General features: G+C 40.2%; 1 protein-coding gene across 9 annotated transcripts in view; it reads right to left on the bottom strand.

Moving 5' to 3' along the window:
* adgrl2a (adhesion G protein-coupled receptor L2a) overlaps nt 1–13165 on the bottom strand; it is a 115656-nt gene that overhangs the window by 79451 nt on the left and 23040 nt on the right. For all 9 annotated transcript variants that reach the window (XM_053683222.1, XM_053683223.1, XM_053683224.1 and 6 more), the window contains exon 2: nt 12674–12852. In XM_053683222.1, the coding sequence (XP_053539197.1) occupies nt 12674–12776 (103 nt within the window). In that variant the 5' untranslated portion in view covers nt 12777–12852. The remainder of the gene's footprint in view (nt 1–12673; nt 12853–13165) is intronic.

Below are 13165 nucleotides of genomic sequence, written 5' to 3'. Positions count from 1 at the left end.
ACCTGAGGACACGACCTTCAGCAAAAACATCTGTGGAATTTCTGGGTCAAATCGTAGCATGAAGAATTTATTAAGCAGGAAAGTTGAAGCCATTAAATTTTTCTTCTGCGTGTTGAACCGCACGATCACGATTCAGACATGAACACAATGCAGAGCGCAGACGAAACCAATACATAGCCTGTCTTTTTTCCTTTTCATCTGATCTGGTTATGGACATGCTGCTGCGTATGGGTAACATCCTGTGAGAAGGCATATGCTCTCTGATATGCAGACAGAGGCTGGTGTGGTTCCTGGATTCAAGATTCATTGGTATTCATGGCCACGGTTTGCCCCAGTTCATTTACATCTCTCTCTTCCATAGCAACAGCGGGTGAACTATCAGGAGCATCTTTGATACAGGTGAACAAAAAAAAACCAACAACAATGTATGTCATTTAGCTTTGGACAGATGTTAATAAAAATATATATACCCTGACTTCTACCTCTTTACTGCTGAGGTGAGTTATTTTCTTTTAAAGCCAGCCTTAACCCATCAGAGGATGTTTAGATAGGATCTGCATGCTGTAGCAACCCCCTTCCCCCCCGCCCTCATGCTACGAGTTGCTCCCTTGTGTTCCACGGGAGATACGCCCGAACCCACAAAGACAAATTACTGTGTACATTACCAGCATAATGGGAACAATGTCTATCTACATGAGCATCAAAACAGCCTTATCAGTTTTGACGGAAAGGCATTCCAAAGCTCTGTGTAGGATAAAATTATCAGTGTAATGCAAATACAAAAGCTTGCACAACAACCTGTGCAAACCAAAACAAAGTCGGGGTTTTTTTCCCCAAAAAAAAAAAATAAAACGCACAGAGATCAGTGAAATAAGGACGCATGGTAAACATCAGAGAGGCACTCAGAGTAAACCAGGAGCCTGTGGGTTCTGTGACCTCAATTGATAGCAGGCACTCATACATGGAAATTAGCCTTTAAGCTTTAATTAAACACAATGCACCACATCAAGGTCATAAATTTGTCTTTTACGACGTTATTGACGAGGCATCATCCATCCACAGGCAGATGGTGGCTTTCTCATGCTGTCTCAAATCTGTAAACCCCAGAGGAAGCGTGTGGGGAGACTGCTAAAATACAGTGATAGGCCTGTATAACTGTGCAATGTAATGAAGCTTCTTGATGATGTACTAAAAATAGCGATTCCTGAGATATTCTGGGACTGTTAAGACACTAATAAATGAACGAATATTCACCGACTTCTCATTCGGTTTCTCTTTACCTTACGTGAAAGACCTGCATATTCATCTTTATAATTAGCATGTGATCTTCAGTGCTTCGACATGATCCGAATGCTTCAGTTTCACTTTGGTTAACGGTTTCCAAGGGCGCGTTAATCCATTAGTCTGTCCGACCCTCTCCTCTCCACGCCTGTGCACTCTCCTCAGACAGGTCAGGCTCCGAAGCTTCAACTTTCGTGCTAATACCTAGGGCTGGGGGATATGACAAAAATAATCATATCACGATCCTTCAGGATATCTCTACGATACGTGATGCGTATCACGATATATAATTTAGCTAACAGACTGTCTGCAAAACAGAAGTAAAATAAACATAAATCCGTTAAACTGAGTTTGACGATACTTTCTTTAATGCTTACAAAAATGACGTCAAATCCACGGCGTCCGTTTAGTAGCATTTAATTTGTAATTGTTAAAAACGTTTAAAAAAAAAAAAAATACATTACCATACCGACGATATCTTAGAAAGATGTTTCGTGTAATCATTTATCACGATATCGATATTATATCGATATACCACCCAGCCTTACTAATACCGCCATCGACAGCTTTGTGAGCCGAGTCTCTGCCGTAACACGTCGTGTACCTGCATTGCATTCTGGATCTTTGAGTCCATCGTTCGCTGTCTCCGCCGTATCCGCGTTGGATTTTTACACTGGATTCATAGGGAGAATGAGAAAAGAACTCTCTCCTCGTATGTTTTCTGGAACTAACAACAAAACCTGACCGTTATCATTTATGTTTGAGATTGTTGAGTTTTTGTCTCTGGTTAAATGCCACTGTATCTGTGCTAGCAATGCCCCCCTGTGACACCACCAACCAACAAATTAGCACCAGTATCTCTAATCACAAATATTTAATGTTTCAGAGCAGAATTTTCCTCTAAAAGGTCTCAATTAGGCTTTGTTGTTTTTGTGTTTTTTTTACAGTGACTCGTGTGTGTAAATCGATTACATTTAAAGAGATATCATTCTTTTCTTCCATCTGCATAATGACATCACCAGGGTAAGAATGCTAATGATTGGGAATCTACTATTAAACCATTTTATGCTCCTCCAATCAATAAGTAAGGATTCTACATATATCATCGTAGTTAAGCTTGTATGATTACAGTGTTCCTTCCCAAGCGCGCTCTCTCTCTGTCTCTCCGTCTCTCTCTCTCACTCCATCTTTCTCTTCTGTCACTAAGCACAATGTGCCCTTTCGTGTCAATGCCTCGACGGCACATTATTCAGACATCACTTTCCCTGACCTCCACCTGGCATTTAAACTCCCAGCCAGGCAAGTGTTTGCTCTGACTGGCGTAGTCGAACAAGCTCAATCATTTAAGCAAGCTTTTGACCCCTCTGCAAAGGTCTTGTGGGGGCTTCGTGTAAAAAAATCTGTTTAATTTAAACTATTAAGGAGATACTTCACCCAAACATGACCTCAACTTTGGTCTTTTCTCTTCGTATTAGGCTAGTCATTTGTCTAGATTGAAATATCCATGGCAAAAGGAGCAGCCGCATTATGCAGCAGGAGTAAAGCACTACATTGTGTGGCGCTAACACATTCGTGAGTTTGGGATATTACGGTGTAGCACAGAGTCTTTTTTAGGAACTAAATCTGTTTGACATCAAATTTTTTGCTAACGAGGATCTTGCACATTTCTAGGTGTCTGAACATCATCCGTCTTGGACACTTATCTTGTGTGGTGTTGAATGTTGCAAGGTTCTGTCACACTGAAATGAGCAAAGGTGCTTTTGTGGCACTGTCATGAAAGACATGTAAAAAGCTTTGAAAACTGCAGAACAATGATGGAGATTTGCATTGGAATAAAAGAGCACGCATGGGCCTTCTGAAGACGTTTCTACATGTTTTCAAGATGTCCGTCAGAACATGAATTTTCTAAGCTGAGGTACAAACGTAATAATTATACCGCGGCGCTGTCGGATTCTTGAATCTGATTGGCCAGATGGTGTAGACAGTGACGGGAATGAACTTGCCTCACAGATGTTCCACATTTAACTACAAACAGTTAAAAAACATAACATGTTTATCAATAAATCAGAAATATTAGCAGTCTAATAGAAATAAAACACGCAATCATTTTGAAAAGAATCAACTTCTGAGATGTAATGAGCCTCCTTTTCTCATCGGGGCCCCACCACAACATCCTGCTGGTGATCATTTTCCTGTGATATCGCACCACACCAAGTTTTATCCCTTTTACATATGAAAGAAACTGCATTCGAATCAAACTTCCTTTTTCCATCCTCCATTAATGGCTGACTATTGTGAAGTTTATTGAGTGCACACTGTCCCTGTAAATGCTGTACAATCTCGACCTCTTTTACTGGCATGTCAGAATCAAAGCTTTACAATCTCCAGCTCAGAGAGATAAAATGACTCACCAGGTCAAGCACTCATTCACAGTGTAAGGTCACTGTTTCTCTGCGCGATCAGCAACACACTTGGACAGTTCCAACCCAGAGAAATGTAAAGCCATAGCTCCCTTACATGGTGCACCCACAATCTGTTTTGGAATGTTATAAAATATATCATTTACAGTATGTTGCTGTGTCATTCAAGAGTTACAATACCTCTGGCTAAATATTAGCGGTAAATTGTCATTTTTTATGTTGGAATTGGGAGAAATAACTATAATCAAATGGAACTCCTATAACATAGATTACATAACGTGGCAGTTGAAAGGGAGGTGAGGAACGAAGTGTGGAACCGGCTACCTGCTATTATACCTCCGAGCAGTGTAACTAACTTGACCACGATAAAAATGGACACGTTGAATACGAGTCCTGTTTTTTGGCTGCTCTCGTTCAGGGTCGCCACAGCAGATCACCCGTCCCCATATTTCAATTCTGGTTTGCAAGTTTAACAAAAGATGCCCTTCCTGATGCAACCCTCGCCATTTTCTGGGCTTGGGGCCAGCACTGAGAGTGCACTGGCTGGTGCAACCAGTGGCTGGACGATTTTGGTTCCCTGACCAGGAATCAAACCCGGGCCATGGCGGGGAGAGTGTCACATGCTAGTCACTAGTCCACCGGGGAGCCACATGCATGTTTGTTCTGTACTGACAATCATAAAGCTAATTAATTAACCCCACCTTTCAATACTTAAGATCATTCAACGTAGTAGTGGCAGTAGTAATGATAGTGGTGGTAGTGGAAGTGATAGTAGTGATAGTGAAAGTGGGAGTGGTTGTAGTAGTGGCAGTAGTAATGATAGTGGTGGTAGTGGAAGTGATAGTAGTGATAGTGATAGTGAGAGTGGTTGTAGTAGTGGCAGTAGTAATGATAGTGGTGGTAGTGGAAGTGATAGTAGTGATAGTGAAAGTGGGAGTGGTTGTAGTAGTGGCAGTAGTAATGATAGTGGTGGTAGTGGAAGTGATCGTAGTGATAGTGAAAGTGGGAGTGGTTGTAGTAGTGGCAGTAGTAATGATAGTGGTGGTAGTGGAAGTGATAGTAGTGATAGTGATAGTGAGAGTGGTTGTAGTAGTGGCAGTAGTAATGATAGTGGTGGTAGTGGAAGTGATAGTAGTGATAGTGAAAGTGGGAGTGGTTGTAGTAGTGGCAGTAGTAATGATAGTGGTGGTAGTGGAAGTGATCGTAGTGATAGTGAAAGTGGGAGTGGTTGTAGTAGTGGCAGTAGTAATGATAGTGGTGGTAGTGGAAGTGATAGTAGTGATAGTGATAGTGAGAGTGGTTGTAGTAGTGGCAGTAGTAATGATAGTGGTGGTAGTGGAAGTGATAGTAGTGATAGTGAAAGTGGGAGTGGTTGTAGTAGTGGCAGTAGTAATGATAGTGGTGGTAGTGGAAGTGATAGTAGTGATAGTGAAAGTGGGAGTGGTTGTAGTAGTGGCAGTAGTAATGATAGTGGTGGTAGTGGAAGTGATAGTAGTGATAGTGAAAGTGGGAGTGGTTGTAGTAGTGGCAGTAGTAATGATGGTGGTGGTAGTGGAAGTGATAGTAGTGATAGTGAAAGTGGGAGTGGTTGTAGTAGTGGTAGTAGTAGTAGTAGTAGTAATAGTGATGATGACAGTAGTAGTAGTAGCAGTAGCGATAGTGGTAGTACTAGTAGTGATAGTGGTAATGGCTGTGGTAGTGAAGCTGCATTAATACAGGCATGAACGAGTATATGAATTCTCTGGGTGTTCTGATGTTGTATTAAGCACAGTATTAATTAACTGCATTGATAATTATGTCAAGGTAAAGTGAAAGGTATATATGTGCATATTATTTTTAATCAAGTATTTAAAAAATAACAATAATAATAATAATTCTGAACTTTTCTAAAAGCAGCATTAAGCTCTTGGCCAAATCTGTCACTTACCTATCACGGAAGCTTGTTTGTAAAAATGAAATACTTTAATAGTAGAAGTGAAATTCTAGTCACAGGCTTCCCAGAATCACAAGAAAACAGTAAAGAGGCTGATGTGACCCTAACGTTGCATTTCCTTAATTACTTTAAAACTCCACGATATTAACGCAGCGAACAGGAAACTGCCTCTACTTAACCTCTGACCCTCTAATACACAGCCTGTTTTTTCTCAGAGCACCCAAAGCACCTCCACCACAAACCCATACAGATTCAGACCCTTCCTGGAACCTGCTTTAGAAAAGGCCCACATCTGAGTTGTTTTCACTTGTTCGCCAAAACCTTTCACAATGGCTGGAAGAAATTATCAGATCTTTCGTTTTATTTTTTTTTAAATTGGCTGCATGTTGGGTCTTCAAATGAATCTGGGTTGAAATCGTTTCAGACAGAAACAAAAAACAAAAGCCGATTGAAGATCCTTGTCTTAATGAACAGTGCATCTTTTACATGCCACACTGTCTACCAACAAGGCCTTTTATGGCAATGTTACAGCCAGCCCACATGGTGTGTGAAAAAGTAAAACAAAACAATAAAGGTTTCATGGCTCGCTTCTGATGGGATCTTATCCACAGTAAAAAAATATATATATATACAAATAAAGGAGTGGGTTGCGATAAAACAAATCATCATGTTCTTTGTAGACTTTCTGACCATGTGGTCTTTCCCTATCTCGCATGGTTACGCTGATCACTCGGGGATATGCCTAGACAAGACAAAGACAGTAAAAGAAAAAGGCCAGGAGAGATAAGAGTGGGTATGTGGGTAAATGACTAAAATGGAAACTTGTGTTCTTATCCAGGACATGATTGTCTTCACTCTAATATACTCGAATGAAATCCTGTGTTTTTCTCCACCACCTTTTAAAATGGGTGATTTAATCCCTATCCCTTTCTGAAAGTTTCTTTCCTGTTATGCTAACTGTAAAGAGAAAATTCTCATGACTGTCATGTTGAAGCAGAAACTGATTGCTAGTTGTGGGTGGTATAGCAATACGTACAAGACCAGAATCAATTTTACACACTCTAACTCCACTGAATAAAACAAATTCCGATTTGTTAGGACTTTAGACTTTAACATTAACGTGGCAAACTCTGTGCTTCGGTTGATGGCTTGATGTGATGTCACACAGTACTAGGGTAAAATGGGACTCACGGGGGTAGAGACTAATATGAATGAAGACTCTAACTAAAGGGAAAATACATGGAGAAACTGTAGCTAGCTATGTTGGATAGACAAAAGTTTTTTCCATGCTACTGCTGCTATTTTAATACATTTTTAATTTTCTGCTTTAAACTATGTAGGTTACATAAATGTCAAATTAGCCACTTTGGGGACAGAGAATGTCCATATGGGACATTAGCAAGTTGTCTAACTTTTACTGACTGGCAATAATATGCAACAACCCAGTTACAGAATTTGTGAGGAAACCTCAGTGGCATCAGTTTTTAGGAACCGTAAAAGTAATATCAAACTACAACCCCAATTCCAAAAAAGTTGGGACGCGGCGTGAAATGTAAATAAGAACAGGTTGCAATGATGTGCAACTCTCATAAATCCACGTTATTCACAATAGAACATAAACATATAAAATGTTTACACTGAGGAAATGTACCATTTTAAGAAAGAAAGTAAGCTCGTTTTTGAATTTCATGGCCGCAACACGTGTCAGAAAAGTTGGGACGGGGACAACAAAAGGCTTGAAAAGTAGGTGTTACTAAAACGAAACAGCTGGAGGAACATTTTGCAACTAATTAGGTTAATTGGCAGCAGGTCAGTAACATGATTGGGAATAAAAAGAGCATCTTAGAGAGGCAGAGTCTCTCAGGAATAAAGATGGGATGGAATATGGATGGAAGTATATGTTGCTCTAAAACCTGAATATATCTTTCAGCACTGCTGGTGCTTTTCCAGACGTGCAAGCTGCCCTTTCCATAGGCACTAATGCACCCCATACCATCAGAGATGCAGGCTTTTGAACTGAGCACTTGTATTTTCTCATTTGTAAGTCGCTTTGGATAAAAGCGTCTGCTAAATGAATAAATGTAAATGTAAAAAGCCAGTTGGTCCCTCTCCTCTTTAGTTTAGAGGACTCCGCATCCATGGTTTCCAAAAAGAATTAAAAAATTTCAGTTCGTCTGACCACAGAAGAGTTTTGTATGCATTGCCGCCCGAGATCACGGGCATGCCATATTGACTTTCACCCTTGTCCCTTGCGCACAGAGATTTCTCCAGATTCTCAGAATCTTTTGATGATATTATGCACTGTAGATGATGAGACATTCATAGTCTTCGCAATTTTACGTTGTAGAACATTATTCTGAAACTGTTCCACAAATTGTAGACGCCATTATTATTCGCAGATTGGTGAACCTCTGCCCATCTTTACTTCTGAAAGACTCAGCCTCTCTAACGTTTTTACACCCAGTCATGTTACTGACCTGTTCACAATTAACCTCCAGCTGTTTCTTTTCAGTAACACTTTGTTGCCCCCATCCCAACTTTTTTAAGATGTGACGCTGCCATCAAAAATTACCTTATTTTTTTTCTTAAAATGGTACATTTCCTCAGTTTAATCATTTGATATGTTTTCCTATGTTCTGTTGTGAATAACACATGGGTTTGTGCGATCTGAAAATCCTTGCATTCTGTTCTTATTTACATTTAACACAGTGTCCCAACTTTTTTGCAGTCGGTGTTGTAAGTTCTTTCTTCTCTCAATCAAAAGTAGCAGGAACTTCTAGCAAAAACACGGAAGAGTAACTGTTCCGCCAATAAACTGACCAGAAAGTAAATGTGTTGTCCAGTTCGATGAAATTTTATTTGTATAGCGCTATGGACGTACATAAATACATACATTCAGGATATAAATGTTAAATCTGTCCACGATGAGCAAGCCGGAGGTGAAGTTAGCAAGCAAAAACTCCTTGAGACGTTAACTCCTTGAGAGGAACCCATCCTCATCTGGGTGACAACAGTGCGATTATAAATAATTCCCTTCTACAGCTGTGTACCACATGGTCACAAATTGCAATTGTGTAACCGGGCAATTTATTATAGCTTTCACAAGAAGTCTATTTTGTTGACGTTATCAACTGTTCACTGATGTAGACTTGAGTGCAAAACTGTTCGTGACAATTGCCGTCATGTCAATAAAGCGATCATATCAATCGCAGTCCAAAGCCATGGTTTTTAGGTGGTACCGTCCACAGTAATCTCATGCACCTTTAGGCTGTGCGTGTGGGGCCATCCTCACCGGCAGCCAGTTATTTCCAAGTGATGACAACACCAACCAGAAAGAGGGCATCAGGATGGATCAGGCAGGTCCAGCATGCAGAAGGGGTCATTCTTGGTCTGTGCAGCTGTGTATTTAGGAAGTGTTTATTACAATGATATGATTAGTAGGCTGCTGCATATTTAAGGCTGGCATCGTGAACCTGTTCCTCACTAATCTGCGAGGTCCTGTAATTATTTGGCCCATCTTCTTTGTTGCCTCCAGCACTTTTCACAAAAGTTACAACCATGCGTCCATTACCCCTTACATGGAATATTCTGAGTCGCCTTTAACACAAATGACGACAGAATCTTTCGTTTCAAAAAGTGTCAAGTTTATGTTTAATCGTCTAACGCACAGCGTTATCCGCCGCTGGTCGAGCTGCCAAGAAACCATAAAAGACTAATTACTCTTGGCTAGGTTGTGAGAGTTCGAGCCAGTTTACATTAATCCCCATTTGTTTCTATAACCATAAAACCTGTTTGGCCAACGCTTTCCAGTTCTGACTGCAAGTCCTATTCAGCACGACCTCAAAATAGACAAACCATTAATACAGACCGAATCGATCCAGGGTATCATCACAGCCTCTTGGGGGATACGATCTCAGACATTCCAAGTTATAAGTAGCATGTGTTGGGTCTTGCTTTTTGCTTCTTTTTTTTTTTTTTTTCTTTTTTTTTTTTGCATGACAAACACAAACCAAAAGCTAGACGTGATGGACCTTAATCCATTAAATCCCTCCAGCCCCACCCTTAACGGTAAATCCAATTGAGGTGTTCTGCTGGTTGGGGGATGTAGACGCAGTCGCACCTTTCTGAAGCCAGCTCTCTGTCCCATTGTCCTCTTATCAGCCTTATCAAGGAGGAGTGACTGTTGATGAAAGACCTCTGCTGCATCGAGAACTGATGGCATATTGACCCAGCGGCAGCTTAGCTCTATGGGAAGGCAGATCCCTAGGCCTGATACAAAATCCCTCTGTCACATGAAGGGGAAAGTCGAATGAACACCAAAAAAAAACATCTAATAGGAAAGAAAGAAGACTCACAGAGGCTGTTTACTGTGAAAGGCAGAACAAAAGGACTGCACTCAGAGTCTGTTTTAATAAAAGTGTGTTTACAACTAACTCTAACTAATGAGCAGAGGGAGCAGGACTCCAGACTATTTGCCTCAACTTCATTAAGGCCTTTAAGTCACCCAGATTAAATTTATGCTGATTGGGCTTAGAAAGAAGATTTTCCAGAAACACTGGCAAGCCGAGCGGTTTTACGAGTTGAAATACTTCAGTTGTGCATAGACGGAATTTTACGGTATGTCAGAGGTACAAGGCTTTTAAAGTTGTAAGCTTGCCTGTGCACATTCAGTTACACAGAATGATTTGTTTTCACAGTCAGGCCTAAATTGCAACTTGACTCCCACAAGTAATACAGCATGGCCTGTAACAAATCTACTAAATATGTAGTGGGAAGCAGGGATGGGTGGTGAAAAATCGAACCAGGGCTCAGGTTTTTTTTCTCTCTTGATTCGAGTCTCCAGCAGGAATATTCCCATGTTACATACAAAGCCCACGGGAACGACAAAAGCACATGACATAGTGACACTGTATTTGGCAGTGTGCCCCCCCACCATCACCACCACCATATTTTCATATTTGCCTGCCACCTGAGGAAATACAGGCACAGCCCTGTCAATCCTGGGACTGACACCGAGCCCAGGAAGACCTCCTCTAATTCCATCTGTGCACATACTCATGTATAAGGATATCCGGCACGGAGAGGAGGAGGGAGGGAGGGAGGTAGAAAAAGGAGAGAGACAGAGAGATAGAGGAATGCGACATATACGCTATCGGACATGTTCTACCATTAATCACCATGTATTCTATCACTACAAGGAAGGACAGCCACCTCATCTGCAGATGATCCGCAGCTCTCCTACAGAGAGGATCACGCTGAGGTACTACTGAGGAATATCAGTTTGCAAACTGAAGTCGCCAATACGTTTGGCGAAGCTAAATTATTAACTTGAAATGATATTTAAATACACACCCATCATTTGTTGTTAAGACGGAATAATTATGACGGTCCTAAACCTGTCATCTAAAACACTTCAATAATTCATGGTTGTAAAACTTGTCACTAGACCAGCGATGCTTACAAACCAGAGCTGTAATGCAGGACTGAATAAACAATGCTATAAAAAAAAAAAAAAGAATATATCTGGAAACTAGTGCTGATTTTACATCTTTCACCAAAAAAAAAAAGCGCAGAAATATAGACGACAAATATCTTATAACTACAACGAGTTATAAATCATTAACTGTCATGATTAGCCAATATATATACACTGAGGAAGTGTATTTGCTAAGAGAGACAGGATGCTGAAACAAGGTGAAAATCTTTGCTTAAAAAAAAATAAATAAAAAAAATAAAAAAATTCCATGAATACAAATAAATTACAGGCAAGTCTACAGATAGCAGTCAGCCCTGGAAAATTAAATAAGAAAGATGAGATGCAAAGTTTCTACGGATATGCTGGGGAGGGGGAAATAACCCTGAAGCAATTAATCTTTCAAACCTTCTGCAAAAAAATAAACCATAAACAAACAAACAACAAAAAAAAAACTTGCAGCCATTTATGGCTATGGCAGTAACCCATTTAATTCAATTATAAAATGCATTAAAAAGATATTACAGCTGGGGCGGAGTGTAATGAAGCATGTTTACTTGGGGATAGTGTTTATAATGAACAGTTGTAGAGCTTAGCCCTTTAGTTAGAACAGGACATATGAACAAATACAGAAACACGAGTTATCTCAAATAAGATGGAGCAGTCAGATATCTCACGTTTAATTTCACTGAGAGTAAAAAGCAGCGCTTTTACAATGTTCAATGATAATCAACTGCTGTTCATAAAGAATGTAGATTTCGAAGCTTTTGGAAAGTCCCCTAAAGTTTCGCTGAAAGTCGTTAAAGGCTGCGATGGCACAAGTTTTCTACAACCTGAACTAGATGCAAGTCTCAGGCTAAAAGATCGGCCTCGTATTATACCGGGAGTCCAAAAAGTCTCCGTACACAGGGTGAAATGAACACTTTGTAACAAGATGACTTCCAAAAATTTTCATACTTTGTATATATATATATATATATATATATATATATATATATATATATATATATATATATATATATATATATATATATGACTGTATAAAAAAAATTGTGTGTGTGTATATATATATATATATATATATATATATACACACACACAATTTTTTTTATACAGTCATATATATATATATATATATATATATATATATATATATACAAAGTATGAAAATATATATATATATATATATATATATATAACACAAGGAGAACGTATTGAAATCATTCTTATGGCCAGATCAGGAAGCTGTCGCTAGGTTGTGATGGACTTCAACAGGAAACATGGCGAGGACATCACACACACACACACACACACACACACACACACACACACACACACGACACTGCTGCCAAACTTAGTAACAAATTCAAAAAGACTGGAAGTGTTGTGGACCGACCATGAAGATGGATGTCCAGGAACGTCCACTGACGAAGACAGTGGATGACAGTTCTGGGAAACATACTCCCCTACGTATGGAGACTTTTGGGACACCCTGTATACTGATATTGTGTCGGATTCACTTCCATCCAAGTAATGCGGGCATGATACGGTGAAGGAGGTTCTTACCTTCAGTGCACTGTAGAGCAGCCAGAGCGAACATCAGGCAACGGAGGCTTGGGACACTCCACACTGAGCAGGCCATTGTGCTCGGCTTGGGTGCTCTCCTCATGCTTGCTCGAAACTCGGCGGAGTCACAACAGCGCGCGAAAATTCCTCCCAAAGACGCTCATCTTCAGGCTCTGCACCTGACAAGCATAACAATGTAGAAGAAACATTTCAGGGTGTCTGACAACACACACTCACACACACACACACACACACACATATATATATACAAACCCCTCTGCCATTCTGATCTAATGTCAAATTAAAATAAGGTTTCACTACAAAACCTATAAGTGTGTTCCTCTTCCCAATCTATCCCTCCGTACCGTTGCATGTGCCGGCATGCTGTCCTGTTGTCATTCACAGAAAAGGTAAACACGCCTAGCGAAAGCGCCGCTAAACAGTCAGGCCCAGACTACTCAGACATATATCTGTCTCTTCTTAACTGTTTTC

This window comes from Ictalurus punctatus, chromosome 10 (genome assembly GCF_001660625.3).
Source record: "Ictalurus punctatus breed USDA103 chromosome 10, Coco_2.0, whole genome shotgun sequence".
Lineage (NCBI taxonomy): Eukaryota > Metazoa > Chordata > Actinopteri > Siluriformes > Ictaluridae > Ictalurus > Ictalurus punctatus.
This window is presented reverse-complemented; position numbering and strand designations above follow the sequence as displayed.